Here is a 16,029-nt window from a genome sequence, read left to right on the forward strand (position 1 = left end):
CCTTGGCTAGAATTTAAAAATGTATGCTTCATTTTCATGACTTATCTTTTACAGACTTAACTATGTATGTGTATGAGTACAGATAGAATATATATAATCCACTACATAATTCTCTCCTGAGTTTGTACAAATTTAGTTTTGGTGTAGGAATAGCTTAAATTCCCTTGCTGTGGTGCCCTGTCTCCACAGCAAGGGAATTTAAAACTTTATTGAGGTTCTCTACTTAGTTCAAAATCTTTTCCATTCTGGGTATTTAATTTTGACAAAGTTAGGTTAATGGAGGTGGTTCTTTTGCCACTTAAATATGCTTTTTACAATGTTATTAAAAACATACAGAATGATGATAATGATGTTGTCCAAATAATTTCACTTTATAGCTGAGAAAGGAATATCATATGAAATAGAACAGGTTCTGTCTTACATGGACTTAAGAATATTGAGGCAGGAAATGAATTTACAACTGTAGAATTAGAAAAGCACTAAAAGATGTAGTTTAACCTCATTTTATAGATTGAGAAAAATGTTTGTTATTTTTCTGACCAAACCATTGTGAAACAACATGAGTGTATAAATATCAGATGTTGGGCTACAGACTTTAAATTTAGGTTTGACCATTAAAAAATGGGATTGGCCGAGGCGGACGGATCACGAGGTCAGGAGATTGAGACACCATCCTGGCTAACATGGTGAAATCCCGTCTCTACTAAAAATACAAAAAACCAACCAGGAGTGGTGGCAGGAGCTTGTAGTCCCAGTTACTTGGGAGGCTGAGGCAGGAGAATCACTTGAACCCGGGAGGCGGAGGTTACACTGAGCTAAGATCATGCCATCGCACTCCAACCTGGGCAACAGAGTAAGACTCTGTCTCAAAAAAAAAAAAGTGAGGATTGAAATGGAGAAGAGTAGAACCATAGACATAATTTTGTGCTTGTCAGGTTCCTTTAAGATTATTTCTGCATAATATAAAAATACTAACTGACATTTACTTACCCCCATTGTGTACTGTTCTAAGTGATTTAAAAGACTTCTCATTTTAGTTCTCAAAACCACCATATGAGATACAGTTATCATTAGGTACATTTTACAGATTAGAAATATAGTCCAAAAGGTTTGGTAACTTTCCCAAGTATACACAGTGGCCAGAAGCTAAGTTGAGGGGTTGGTGGGAAGTTGAGGGAGAAGCTAAATTGGGAATCTAAACCTAGGCAGGCTGAAAATAGAACATCTTTTGAGTGAAGACACCAGGATTGATACAAGGATCCAAAACCTTGTCACATGAGTTGAAGGAAATTCATTAAAAATGGTTTGAATTAGGAAAGATGATGATTGAGGCTGGCAGGGACATTTAGGCTAAGTATTAGATCTGTTGTGGCAAGAGTGTGTCGATTTCTTCATGGACTTAAGGCATAGAATGAGTTCCAAAAGCTTATCTTTGATTCAGCATCAAGTACCTTCTCTTTCCTATGTCAGAACTGTGTGAACGCAGAGTGGCTTTTCTTAGAGTTAAAACTGCCCCCCCCCCCGCCCCCATCACCTACTGTAAGATCCCACACAGGATTAATATCTATTTAATCTAAATGAATTAGGTACACTATTAGAGTCCTGAGCTTACGTAGTCCTTGTTTGATTTGGCAGAGCCAGAGCTAGCTGCTTCTAACTTCAGGCCCACTTTGGTTTTGAGCAGGCCACTCTTAGTTGGGTAACAGTTCAATATTTCTTCCCTTAGTTTCTACCTTTTTAATGCTGCCTCACTGGGATATGATATTTAATATCATAAATACTAATTCCTATATTTCTATGGCATAGTGGGTTTTTAAACTTGAGCATGCATTGGAATCACTGAGGGCATTTGTAAATGTGGATTGCTGGACCTCATTTCCAGAATTTCTGACTAAGGGTCTGAGATGGAGCCCAAGAATTTGGATTTCCAGATGATGTTGATGCTGCTGATCTGGAGACCATACTTTGAGAACCACTGCTGTAGTAGCCTGGCCTACCTTTGAGAGGTTGAGCTTTTTAAGAGTAAGAACCAGATGTTACTCATTTCTTTGTCCCTCTACTACCTAGCAATACATAGGAGCAGCAGTGTTTTTTTTTGTTTGTTTTTTTATACTTTTAAGTTCTAGGGTACATGTGCACAACGAGCTAGTTTGTTACGTATGCATACGTGTGCCATGTTGGTGTGCTGCACCCATTAACTTGTCATTTACATTAGGTGTATCTCCTAATGCTATCCCTCCCCCCTCTCTCCACCCCACAACAGGCCTGGGTGTGTGATGTTTCCCTTCCTGTGTCCAAGTGTTCTCATTGTTCAATTCCCACCTATGAGTGAGAGCATGCCGTGTTTGGTTTTTTGTCCTTGGGATAGTTTGCTGAGAATGATGGTTTCCAGCTTCATCCATGTCCCTACAAAAGACATGAACTCATCCTTTTTTATGGCTGCATAGTATTCCATGGTGTATATGTGCCACATTTTCTTAATTCAGTCTCTCATTGATGGACATTTGGGTTGGTTCCAAGTCTTTGCTACTGTGAATAGTGCCGCAATGAACATACTTGAGGAGCAGCAGGTCTTAATTTTATAGAAGCCTGTGTGGACTGTTACTGATTTCTTTGGTCTGATGATATCAGGAAGTTAGGCCTAAAATTGAAGAACCTGGCTCAGCATGATTGTTTATGCCTGTAATCCGAGCACTTTGGGAGGCCAAGATAGGAGAATTGCTTGAGCCCAGGAGTCTGAGACCAGCCTGGGCAACATGGTGAGACCCTGTCTCCACAAAAAGTTTTAAAACTAGCCAGGCGTAGTGGCATGCATCTGTAGCCCCCGCTTCTTGGGAGGCTGAGGTAAGAGGATTGCTTGAGCCTGGGAGGCCAAGGCTGCAGTGAGCATGATCACACCACTGCACTCCAGCCTGGGTGATAGATGAGACCCTGTCTCTAAAAACAATAAATAAAAATACATAAAATTGAAGAACCTTATAAAGCTTTAGGTGCAGGTCAGGTTAGGTTTGTAATACTTACTATTAGGAAATACACGTACAGCCAAGGTACTGCTAGAATCTTTACATGATTTTACTTTCTGATGAAATTTCTTGGCTTTTTTCTTTTTAAAATGTTTCTAGAGAGCTGGCTACATATAAAAACTAGAATCTGTTTTTTCCTGACTTTTTAATGATCGCCATTCTGACTGGCGTGATATGGTATCTCAGTGTGGTTTTGATTTGCATTTCTCTAATGACCAGTGATGATGAGCTTTTTTTCATATGTTTGTTGGCCTTATAAATGTCTCCTTTTGAGAACTGTCTGTTCATATCCTTTGCCCACTTTTCGATGGGGTGGTTTGTTTTTTTCTGGTAAATTTGTTTAAGTTCTTTGTAGATTCTGGATATTAGCCCTTTGTCAGATGGATAGATTGCAAAAATGTTCTCCCATTCTGTAGATTGCCTGTTCACTCTGATGATAGTTTCTTTTGCTGTGCAGAAGCTCTTTAGTTTAATGAGATCCCATTTGTCAGTTTTGGCTTCTGTTGCCATTGCTTTTGGTGTTTTGGATATGGAGTCTTTGCCCATGCCTTTATCCGGCATGGTATTGCTTAGGTTTTCTTCTAGGGTTTTTATGGTTTTAGGTCTTACGTTTAAGTCTTTAATTCATCTTGAGTTAATTTTTATTTAAGGTGTAAGGAAAGGGTCCAGTTTCAGTTTTCTACATATGGCTAGCCAGTTTTCCCAATGCCATTTATTAAATAGGGAATCCTTTCCCCATTTCTTGTTTTTGTCAGGATTGTCAAAGATCAGATGGTTGAAGATGTGTGGCATTATTTCTGAGACCTCTGTTCAGTTCCATTGGTCTATATGTCTGTTTTGGTACCAGTACCATGCTGTTTTGGTTACTGTAGCCTTGTATAATTTGAAGTCAGGTAGCATGATGCCACCAGCTTTGTTCTTTTTGCTTAGGATACTCTTGGCTGTACGGCCTCTTTTTTAGTTCCATATGAAATTTAAAGTAGTTTTTTATAATTCTGTGAAGAAAGTCAATGGCAGTTTGATGGGGACAGCATTGAGTCTATAAATTACTTTGGGAAGTATGGGCATTTTCACAATACTGATTATTCCTATCCACGAGCATGGAATGTTGTTCCATTTGTTTGTGTCCTCTCGTTTCCTTGAGCAGTGGTTTGTATTTCTCCTTGGTGAGGTCTTTCCCATCCCTTGTAAGTTGTATTCCCAGGTATTTTATTCTCTTTGTAGCAATTGTGAATGGGAGTTCACTCATGATTTGGCTCTGTTTTTCTGTTATTGGTGTATAGGAATCCTTGTGATTTTTGCACATTGATTTTGTATCCTGAGACTTTGCTGAAGTTGCCTATCAGCTTGAGGAGATTTGGGGCTGAGATGATGGGGTTTTCTAAATACACAATCATGTCATCTGCAATCAGAGACAATTTGACTTCCTCTTTTCCTGTTTGAATACTTTCTTTTCTCTTGCCTGATTGCCCTGGCCAATACTGTGTTGAATAGGAATGGTGAGAGAGGGCATCCTTGTCTTGTCTTGTGCCAGTTTTCAAAGGGAATGTTTCCAGTTTTTGCCCATTCAGTATGATATTGGCTATGGGTTGGTCATAAATAGCTCTTATTATTTTGAGATACATTCCATCAAAACCTAGTTTATTGAGAGTTTTTAGCATGAAGGGGTTGAATTTTGTAGAAGGCCTTTTCTGCGTCTGTTAAGATAATCATGTGATTTTTGTCATTGGTTCTGTTTATGTGATGGATTATGTTTATTGATTTGCATATGTTGAACCAGCCTTGCTTCCCAGGGATGAAGCCGACTTTGATCATGGCGGATAAGCTTTTTGATATATGCTGCTGGATTCGGTTTGCCAGTATTTTATTGAGGATTTTCGCATCAATGTTCATAGGGATATTGAGTTTGCCAGTATTTTACTGAGGATTTTCGCATCAATATTCATAGGGATATTTCTTTTTTTGTTGTGTCTCTGCCAGGTTTTGGTATCAGGATGATGTTGGCCTCATAAAATGAGTTAGGGAGGAGTCCCTCTTTTCCTATTGTTGGGAATAGTTTCAGAAGAAATGGTACCCACCTCCTCTTTGTACCTCTGGTAGAATTCAGCTGTGAATCCGTCTGGTCCTAGGCTTTTTTTGGTTGGTAGGCTATAAATTACTGCCTCAATTTCGGAACTTGTTATTGGTCTATTTAGGGATTCGACTTCTTCCTGGTTTAGTCTTAGGAGGGTGTATGTGTCCAGGAATTTATACATTTCTTCTAGATTTTCTAGTTTATTTGTGTAGAGGTGTTTATAGTATTCTCTGATGGTAGTTTGTATTTCTGTGGGATTGGTGGTGATATCCCGTTTATCATTTTTTATTGTGTCTATTTGGTTCTTCTCTCTTTTCTTTATTAGTCTGGCTGGCGGTCTGTTTTGCTGTTCTTTTCAAAAAACTAGCTCCTGGATTGTTGTTTTTTTTTTTTTGAAGGGTTTTTCATGTCTCTATCTCCTTCAGTTCTGTTCTCATCTTACTTATTTCTTGTCTTCTGCTAGCTTTTGAATGCGTTTGCTCTTGCTTCTCTAGTTCTTTTAACGCTGGAGAGGATGTGGAGAAATAGGAACGCTTTTATACTGTTGGTGGGAGTGTAAATTAGTTCAACCATTGTGGAGGACAATTCCTCAAGGATCTAGAACCAGAAATACCATTTGACCCAGCAATCACATTACTGGGTGGTATATACCCAAAGGATTATAAATCATTCTACTATAAAGACACATGCACACGTGTGTTTATTGCAGCACTGTTCACAATAGCAAAGACTTGGAACCAACCCAAATGCCCGTCAATGATAGACTGGATAAAGAAAATGTGGCACATACACACCACGGAATAGTATGCAGCCATAAAAAAGGATGAGTTCCTGTCCTTTGCAGGGACATAGATGAAGCTGGAAACCATCATTCTCAGCAAACTAACACAGGAACAGAAAACCAAACACCGCATGTTCTCACTGATAAATGGAAGTTGAACAATGAGAACCCATGGACACAGGGAGGGGAACATAACACAGCGGGGCCTGTTGGAGGGTGGGGGGCTAGGGGAAGGATAGCATTAGGAGAAATACCTAATGTATATGACGGGTTGATGGGTGCAGCAAATTACCATGGCGTATGTATACCAAGGTAACAAACCTGCACGTTCTGCACAGGTATCCAAGAACTTACATTTAAGAAAAAAAAAGAAAGAAACTGGAATCTTTCCTTTCTCTTTCAGGGAAAATGGAGGCTATTGGAATATGCTAGGTTCATGTTCTTAAAAGTATTGCAAATGGCAGAACTTGAAGAACTTGTACAAAGATCAGAAAGAGGCCATCATCTAGTCCTATTAAAACTTAAACTTGGGGCCGGGTGCGGTGGCTTATGCCTGTAATCCTAGCACTTTGTGAGACTGAGGCAAGTGAATCACCTGAGGTCAGGAGTTCGAGACCAGCCTGGCCAATGTGGCAAAACCCCGTCTCTACTAAAAATTCAAAAATTAACCAGGAGTGGTGGCACATGCCTGTAATCCCAGCTACTTAGGAGACTGAGGCAGGAGAATCACTTGAACCCAGGAGGTGGAGGTGGTGGTGAGCTGAGATCGCACCACTGCACTCCAGCCTGGCTGACAGAGTAAGACTCCATCTCAAAAAAACTTGAGGCTTGACATGGTGGCTCATGCCGCTGGTAATCCCAGTACTTTGGGAGGCCAAGACAGGGGTTTGCTTGAGGACAGGAGTTCAAAACCAGCCTCATGAACATAGTAAGACCCTGCTTCTACAAAAGAAAAACATATTAGCTGGGTGTGGTGGCACATGCCTGTAGTACCAGCTACTCAGGCAGCTCAGGCTTGGGGATTTCTTGAGCCCATTAGTTTGAGGCTACAGTGAGCTATTATCATGTCACTGGACTGCAGCCTAGGTGACAGAGTGAGACCTTGTCTCAGAAACCAAAACAAAACTTGGGTTAAAAATATGCAGAGCAAGAGCTTGTGTTTTTATCACCCTCCCCAGTCCCCTACTTTCCCAGCTAGCAGTGAATGTCTTAATAAGACTTTAACAAGAATTGTTTTGCTCTGGGAAGTCAAATCATGAGTGTATATCATTTAAGTGCCATTACAAATATTCAGTCTCTCCTTGCGAATATCTAGATTATAACAGTAATACGTGACTGAATAGATACACTACATATAGCTTATTCTAGAAAAATAGTATATAGCTCCCTCAAAGTAGATGATTGTGGTTCTTGAATGTGAGCTGAGCAGTTACTTGCCTGACAACCTGCAAGCCATGAAGAGATCCACATCTCCAAGGCCTAGTGGGAATGGGGAAGAGGGTTCATGCTCATACTTACAGAAACTACACTGTAGGTATCACAGTACAGGTGAGAAACCAGCATGAAGTAACACCTGCTATTTAAGGACATTGCAACCTATTTTACTCTTTCTCTTAGATGATTAACTCAGCAAATTAGATTTTTCTGTACATTGCATAAAACTTTAGTTGTCTTTGGTAATCATAAGCCATATGGTTTTCTCTCTCCTCAGATACCCAGAAAGCGGTACTCTAGAAATGAATGTCAAGGATCTTAGACCACGAGCTAGAACCATTTTGAAATGGAATGAACTAAATGTTGGTGATGTGGTAATGGTTAATTATAATGTAGAAAGTCCTGGACAAAGAGGATTCTGGTTTGATGCAGAAATTACCACATTGAAGACAATCTCAAGGACCAAAAAAGAACTTCGTGTGAAAATTTTCCTGGGGTAAGATTGTCTTCACTGGTTCTGTTTAATTACTGAATTGATCAAGGAATGTATTTTTAGGTATTAAGCACGTGTACCTTAGTAAAAAAAAGACGGAGTCCATAAAAGATGGAAATTTCCATACTGAAGGAGAATATTTTTATAAATTCTTAAGAATTTTTAAAAGTTAAGAATGGCTTAGATCTTCAACTTTAAGGTTGAAGATACTGTTTGGAAGAATGTTGGAAATAACTGAGTGTTTTATTACAGAAATTCTTACTTCCTCGTAGGATTCTTATAGATTGAACAAAACAATATATAAAACATTTAAATAACTCTAATTGCTACGAGGATCTGTGTTGATGTAATAGCAGTGGATGACTACTTAACCAGCTGTCTGCTGGACTTCTAAGACTAGCTGAAATTTTCCTTCATAGTAATTTTTCAACTTACAGAATTTAAACTTAATGAAGAGAATTCAGAATGCAAAATGTCACCTGAATCAAATCATTCAGATATTTCTATCATTTCTTTCTTTTATTTTCTTCTTTTCTTTTCTGCCTCTCTCTCCCTCTCCCTCTCCCTCTCCCTCTCCCTCTCCCTCTCCCTCTCCCCCTCCCCCTCCCTCTCCCTCTCCCCCTCCCCCCCCTTCCTCTCTCTCCTCTCTTGTTCTGTCACCCAGGCTGGAGTGCAGTGGCGCGATCTCGGCTCACTGCAAGCTCTGCCTCCTGGGTTCACGCCATTCTCCTGCCTCAGCCTCCTGAGCAGCTGGGACTACAGGCGCCCGCCACCGCGCCCGGCTAATTTTTGTATTTTTTAGTGGAGACGGGGTTTCACCGTGTTAGCCAGGATGGTCTCGACTCCTGCCCTCAAGTGATGTACCCGCCGCTGCCTCCCAAAGTGTTGGGATTACAGGCATGAGCCACTGCGCCCAGCTCTCTCTCATTAATTTTTTAAGAAATACGTTCAGATGTTTCCCAAAGTGATAAAGTACTAGGCATTATTTGAGTTACTTTTTTATACTTTGTAAAACATTGTCACTCTTTTTCTGTGTCTGCTGCTTCTGAATAATTTGCTGAATAGTCACTAATTTCCTTTTTAATAAATAAAATCTCTGTTAATCGTTTCCAGTTCTTTATTATCAGTAATTACATAAACATCCTTTTATATGCATTTTTGTGCATTTCTTTTCTTTAGAATAAATTGTTAGATTTGTTGTATTGAGCACTGAGGGTTTTAGAATAACCTTGACAATTTTTGTGTTTTTTTAAAAAAAACAAGAAAAACAGCTAAATGAATATTCGTGTCAAGTTCTGATTAACTGGATTAGTGATACAAGGTGACAAATCTTAGAACAATGATTAAAAATCTAAAGCGAGGATAGGCAAGCTTATAGCCCACTAGCTGTCTATTTTTGTAAAGTATCATTGGAACACAACAATGGCCATTGATTTATGTATTATCTGTGGCTATTTTTGTGTTCAACAGTATTGTTGAATGATTGCAACTGAGACCATCTAGCCTGCAAAGCCAAAACTACTTACTTTCTGGCTCTTCATGGGAAAAGTTTGCTGACTCCTGAGATTTAAAAAAAAAAAAAAAAAAGATGCGAGGTGTTGAAAACTTAACATTTTAGAGAACAGATTTCAGAACTTCTTACAAACGAAAGTGTGATTCTATTGCTAGACTAAGGGTATAGCTCAGTCACAGACTTCTAAACAACTTGAAACCCGGATTTGGATGCAAACCATGAAGAAAGAGAAAGCCCCTAAATAAACTGGCTATGTCAGGAGCCTTATAACCTACTTGAGTGTTGGAAGTAGAAAGCGTGTGTACACAATAGGATAACAGCACACATAGCATTGAGCTAAAAAAGCTTGCTATTAAAAAAAGATTTCCTGGCCGGGTGCAGTGGCTCATGCCTGTAATCCCAGCACTTTGGGAGACCAAGGCGGGCAGATCATGAGGTCAGGAGTTCGAGACCAGCCTGGCCAATATGGTGAAACCCCATCTCTACTAAAAATACAAAAATTAGCTGGGCGTGGTGGCACGTGCCTGTAGTCCCAGCTACATAGGAGGCTGAGGCAGAAGAATCACTTGAACCCAGGAGGCGGAGGTTGCAGTAAGCTGAGATCATGCCATTGCACTCCAGCCTGGGCTACAGAGCGAGACTCCGTCTAAAAAAAAAAGTTTTCCCAAGTGATCCTGAGGTATAGTTAAGAGTGGGAACACACTGGCTTTAGAAGTGGAACTAAGGGCCGGGAGCGGTGGCTCAGGCCTGTAATCCCAGCACTTTGGGAGGCCGAGGCGGGTGGATCACGAGGTCAGGAGATCGAGGCCATCCTGGCTAACACGGTGAAACCCCGTCTCCACTAAAAAATACAAAAATTAGCCGGGCGCAGTGGCGGGCGCCTGTAGTCCCAGCTACTCGGGAGGCTGAGGCAGGAGAATGGTGTGAACCCGGGAGGCGGAGCTTGCAGTGAGCCAAGACCGCACCACTGCACTCCAGCCTGGGCGAAAGAGAGAGACTCTGTCTCAAAAAAAAAAAAAAAAAAAAAAAGTGGAACTAAGACTGAGGACTGAGTGGGCCAGGTGCAGTGGCTCACGCCTGTAATCCCAGCACTTTGGGAGGCCAGGGTGGGTGGATCACCTGAGGTCAGGAGATCGAGACCAGTCCGACCAACTAGTGAAACCCTGTCTCCACTAAAAAATAAAAAATTAGCTGGGTGCGATGTTGCATGCCTGTAATCCCAGCTACTTGAAAGGCTGAGGCAGGAGAATCACTTGAACCTGGGAGGCGCAGGTTGCTGTGAGCTGAGGTCATGCCATTGCACTCCAGCCTGGGCAACAAGAGTGAAACTTCGTCTCAATAAAAAAAAGACTTGAGTGGAAATTATAGATAGGCAAATACCGGCTTGATAAAGAGAATGGTGATGTGATAGCTATCCCAACAGTACAATAAAATGTAAAGTATTATTCTTTGTCATTAAAGTTTTTACTAGGAACACAAAATAGCTAAAAAGGAGCCAGTGTGGCTTATGGATAGAAATTTTTTTTTTTTTTTGGGAGATGGGGTCTCGCTCTGTTGCCCAGGCTGTATAGCAGTGGCACGATCCCAGCTCACTGCAACCTCCGCCTCCTGGATTCAAGCAGTTCTCCTGCCCCAGCCACCAGAGTAGCTGCAACTACAGGCGCACGCCACCACGCCCACCTCATTTTTTGTATTTTAGTAGAGACAGGGTTTCACCTTGTTGTCCAGGCTGGTTTCGAACCCCTGAGCTCAGTCAGTCGGCCTGCCTCAGTCTACCAAAGTGCTAGGATTATACGTATGAGCCACCGTGTCTGGAGAAAATTTTTTTTTTTTTAATGATTAGAAATCTTTCATCCTCACTGGTAAGAATGGATAAATAACAGGTTGAAAGAACAAATGCATTCTGCTGTTGATAGGCATTTTGGGGCTGTTAGAAACAGTGCTGCCATCACGTTCTTGTACCTATACCTATATCCTGGCACTTGTGTGCATTAGTTTCTGTAGGATGTATCTTGCTTAGGATTAAAATTACTAGGTTGTAGAACCTGTGCATCTTCAACTTGAGTAGATAGAACCAAGTGTCTGCACCAGGTTACAGTTCTGCAACAGTATGAGAGTTCCTGTTGTTAGTTTTCTCATCCATGCTTAGTTTTTTCAGACTTCAGTTTCCACTAATCAGGTGGGTATGTAATAGTATTTCATTTTGGCTTTGATTTGCAATTCTCTGACTCCTAATGGGGTCGAGAATCTTTTCGTATTTTTACTGACAAGTTGGATATATCTTTTGTGAGGACCTGGTTCCAATTTGGTGACTTTTTTTGTTGTTAATTAAATAATGTGTCTGATTCATTTTTAGGAGTTCTAATTATGGAGACTAGACTATTTCAGTTATATGTCGCAAAAATACCTTTTCTAATTCTCTGGCTTGTCTTTTTCTCCTTACGATGTTTGAATAGTAGTTTTCTTAATTTTAATGCAGTTGAGGTTATCAAAGTTCAAGAAAGTTTTTTTTCCTTTATGCTTGTACTTTCTGTGTCTTTCTTAAAGAAACTCTTTTATTACCTTCTAAAAGCTTTGTGGTTTTGCCTTTCTTTAGGTCTTTAATTGACTTGGAGTAGATTTTTGTGTACAGTGTGAGGTAAGGGTCTAATTTAACTCAATACATATGAATAAACATTTTTCTTAGCACTGTTTATTGAAAAGCCCATTTCCCTCCCATTGATCTTCAGTATCACCTCTGTCATATCAAGAATCTTATATTTGGTGAATCCTTCTGACTTCTCTATTCTGTACCATGGGTCTGTTTTTTGTGTATCTTTATATCAGTTCCACACTTTCATAATACAACAGAGCACATGATCCTGCCTTGTTCTTCAAGTAGGTTTTATATGTTCTTAGCTCTGTGTACTTCCATTTGAATTTTCCAGTCATCTTTTCTCTTTCTGGCATATAGGAATACAAGTATCCTTTGATCTTGGATTCAGTAGTTTTACCAGATTTACTAATTTTAATTTACATGTAGATTGTTTCAAAATGTTTGGAATTATAATCACCTGTGAATTATTACATTTTTGTTTTGTCTTTTTCTTTACTTTTGATTTCTTCCTCTTGTCCTTATTCACCAGTTGGGCCCTGAATTACATTGTTGAAAATAAGTAGTGATAACAGGCATCTTTTTCACCTGCTTTCCAATTTTCCATACAAAATTTCATCAATAACTACATGTTTGATAATAGGAATTTTGTAGATACGCTCTCCTAGATTGGGTTTTACAGTGTTTTGTGTAGGATTTTTACATTTGTATCAATGCGTGAAATTTGCATGTTAATTTTCCTATCTCACTGTCCTTCATGGATTTATGCTAGTTTCACAAAATAATTTGGAATCTTCTTTTTCTTTCTTATGGTAGAGTTTTGTGTCCTTGTTTTGAATGTTTGGTAGAACTTCTCAATAAAGTCATCTGGGGCTGAGTTTTCTTTGTGGGAAAGTTCTTTTATGGTCGATTCGGTTTCTGTAATGATCAGAGGACTATTCGTGTTTTTCTATTTCTTGAACTAGAATTTAATTTTCTAGGAATTTATCCATTGCATCTAAATTTTAAAATCTGTTGTCATAAATTTTTTTGGTACCCACATCTTTTTAATGTGTTAATCTGTTACGATGTTTTTTATTTCTGAATTTAGTTTGTGACTTTTTGACCATTCTCACCAGAGGTTTATCAGTTTTATTAGACTTTTACAAAGAACTAACCTTCAGCTTTGATCCTCTCTATTGTATTGAAGGTGCAAAGGAAGAAGCAAATAGAGGACATGATTTTTAATCTGCCTTGGAGATTTGATAAGGGAACTTGGAGTTAAAGTTCATGCTTGTTTCTGTTTTTAATTTGTGAGTACCAAAAAGTACATATGCTTGAACTGTCTAATTCTAGTTATCAAATTCTATTTTCATGTTGTCATTTTCTATTTATTTTAGCTTTGAAAAAAATTGAGAACAAGGTTGGGATTCAAAAACATTTTTAAAATAATTTGTTCATTACTATTGTAATATAATATTTACTACCATGTGAAGTTATGCTGATTTAGATATTTATAAGTAAAGTAGTATTTGAATCCTATAGGAAGAAAATTAATTTACCTTATTAAAAACTACAGATAAAGGCCAAGCATGGTGGCTTGTGCCTGTAATCCTAGCACTTTGGGAGGCTGAGGCGGGCAGATCAGTTGAGGTCAGGAGTTCAAGACCAGCCTGGCCAACAGGGTGAAACCCCATTCTACTAAAACTATAAAAATTATGGCCAGGTGTGGTGGCTCACGCCTGTAATCCCAGCACTTTGGGAGGCTGAGGCGGGCGGATCACCTGAGGTCAGGAGTTCTAGACCAGCCTGGGCAACGTGGTGAAATGCCATCTCTACTAAAAATATAAAAATGTTAGCTGGGCATGCTGGTGCATGCCTCTGTAATTCCAAGTCCTTGGGAGGCTGAGGCAGGAGAATTGCTTTAACCCAGGAGGCTGAGGTTGTAGTGAGCAGAGATCATGCCACTGTACTCCAGCCTGGGTGACAGAGTGAGACTCTATCTCAAAAAAAAAGAATAAAAAAAAGAAAAAGCTATAGATACATTTTAGGTTCAGTGTCATTTTTACGGAGTTGTATTTATTTACTAAATTTTTTTCATACTTAAGAAATTTCTATAATGATATACTTCTTATTGAACATGCCTTCTTACAGAATATATACTTAATATGCATATCAAGTTATAAGTCACTGGTCACTGTGCTTCAGCCATGCTGGCCTCCTTGTGTTGCTCGATCTCGCAAACATGCTCCTGCCTTGGGGCCTTTGTACTTGATGTTCCCTCCTACACAGATACTCATTTGGCTTACTCTGTCTCTTATTTCAGTTCTCTGCTCAAAAGTATCTTCAGAGTTACCTTTCTTGATCACCCTTTTTAAAATCACATACATACCAGACATAAGCTACTTAAATGCTCCCTTACTCTGACTTTTTCTGAGTTCTGAGTTCTTTATTTTATTTATTATCACCCCATTTGTATTAGTTTCCTATTGCTGCTACAACAAATTACCACAAACACAGTAGCTTAAACAATAAATCGTAGTACAGTTTGGAGGTTAGAAATCTTAAATAGATTTGGATTTCACTAGGCAAAAATCATTGTTAGCAGGGGTATGATTCAGTTTTGTAGACTCTAAGGGAGAACCCATTTTCTTGCCTTTACCATATTTCAGAGGCCTCCCACATGCCTTAGCTTGTTACCTGCTTTCTCCACCTTCAAAGCCAACAATGTTGCATCTGTTTGACAGTTCTTTTTGTGGATACATCCCCTTTATGTTCTCTCCTCTGCCTCCCCTTCTCCTGTGATTACATTGGATCTGCGTGGATAATCATCCCATTTCAAGGTTTTTTATGTGCAAAGTCTTTTTTGCCATATGAGATAACATATTTATAGGTTCCTGGAATTAGGACATGAACCTCTTTGGGGCCCATTGTTCTGCCTGTCATACCATTGGAATGTTAATGCTTTGTTTTGTTTGCTATTGTGTGCCAGGCGCTGTTCTAAGCACTGATTACAATAGATTTTCAGTATGGTATTTCATAGATACCGAGAGAATAGGTTTTTTTTTTTTTTGTATTTTAACATCTCTGAAATAAAAATGTATCTTAAATTTGCTGTTGGGCTGACAGAAGTTGAATTCTTTCAAAGATTTGAATTTGCTTGTTTACTAGTCACTTGGGAGTGCCATTTAACTTTAACTTAAATTCTCTGCTTGAGCCTTTTTAGACCACATAGGTAGCATGAATTCAGGCCTCTGAACTGGACTGAATCCTAGCTTATCACTTAATTCTTGGAGGATGCTTTTTTTTCCTTATACCCAGTGGCAGTATTGAAACAAGAATGTTTCTTTATCTGCAAGGTGGTTTATTTCTCACTTTAACTGTGAGAACGGGTTGAAGGTGTTCCTTAGACACCTCATCACAGTCTTTTTTTCTTACTTGAAATTACATAATGTGTCTTATAGTTGCTAATTACCATTTGGTGTCCCAGCTTTATTTGAGAATTCTTAGACTGCCTGATTTCAGTCTAGTTGCTTTTTTAGTAGCACATAAACTGTTTTACAATTATCGGCCTATTAGATTAAGTGAAATAGGATATTTCTTGGGGAATGAATTGATTATATGCTTGTTTTTATTATGATCAATGGCGTTTAGTTTTGTGCATAAGGAGTGTCTTGATAAGCCTTTAACAAAAATGGTAAATAAGTGAAAAAGTGGCTTTGGCCTTGAATTTGTGACATTTATTGAATCACTTAAAGTAGTACATGGAAAGCATCTGTTTCCAGGTAGGGTGGGACAGCTGGCAGTAGATTAGTGCTTTTAGCTAAAACAACTGGAATAGCCGGATCAAATAGTTATCTCTTTGAATGCACCAGAGAATCAAAGAGAACCACTGCAGGTATGTCTCTGGAGATGTAAGAATCTCAGAAGGCAGGTAGCTTTGTAGTTGTGTTTTGCCCCTGGGGAATCTGCTAATTCTGGATGCAGCGTAAAATCTAGTTCAGAGCAGCTAGGAGTAGGATGGAAAGAGAAATCAGCAGAGCTTTTGGCAGATATTTGGGATGCCTCAAGCATACGGCTTGCTTTCACCTTTGGGCTTTGGTTGAATACTGGACTTCTGCTGGACAAGAGGCTGGAAA

General features: G+C 39.3%; 1 protein-coding gene across 2 annotated transcripts in view; it reads left to right on the plus strand.

The window, feature by feature from the left end:
* The window catches only part of UHRF2 (ubiquitin like with PHD and ring finger domains 2), a 101,328-nt gene that overhangs the window by 47,157 nt on the left and 38,142 nt on the right, over positions 1 to 16,029 (plus strand). For both annotated transcript variants that reach the window (XR_004029689.1, XM_030811142.1), the window contains exon 4: positions 7,590 to 7,808. Coding sequence is in view for 1 of the 2 variants with exons in the window: in XM_030811142.1 (XP_030667002.1) it covers positions 7,590 to 7,808 (219 nt within the window). In the remaining variant the exon portion in view is untranslated. The remainder of the gene's footprint in view (positions 1 to 7,589; positions 7,809 to 16,029) is intronic.

The sequence above is a fragment of the Nomascus leucogenys genome, chromosome 1a (genome assembly GCF_006542625.1).
Source record: "Nomascus leucogenys isolate Asia chromosome 1a, Asia_NLE_v1, whole genome shotgun sequence".
Classification (NCBI taxonomy): domain Eukaryota; kingdom Metazoa; phylum Chordata; class Mammalia; order Primates; family Hylobatidae; genus Nomascus; species Nomascus leucogenys.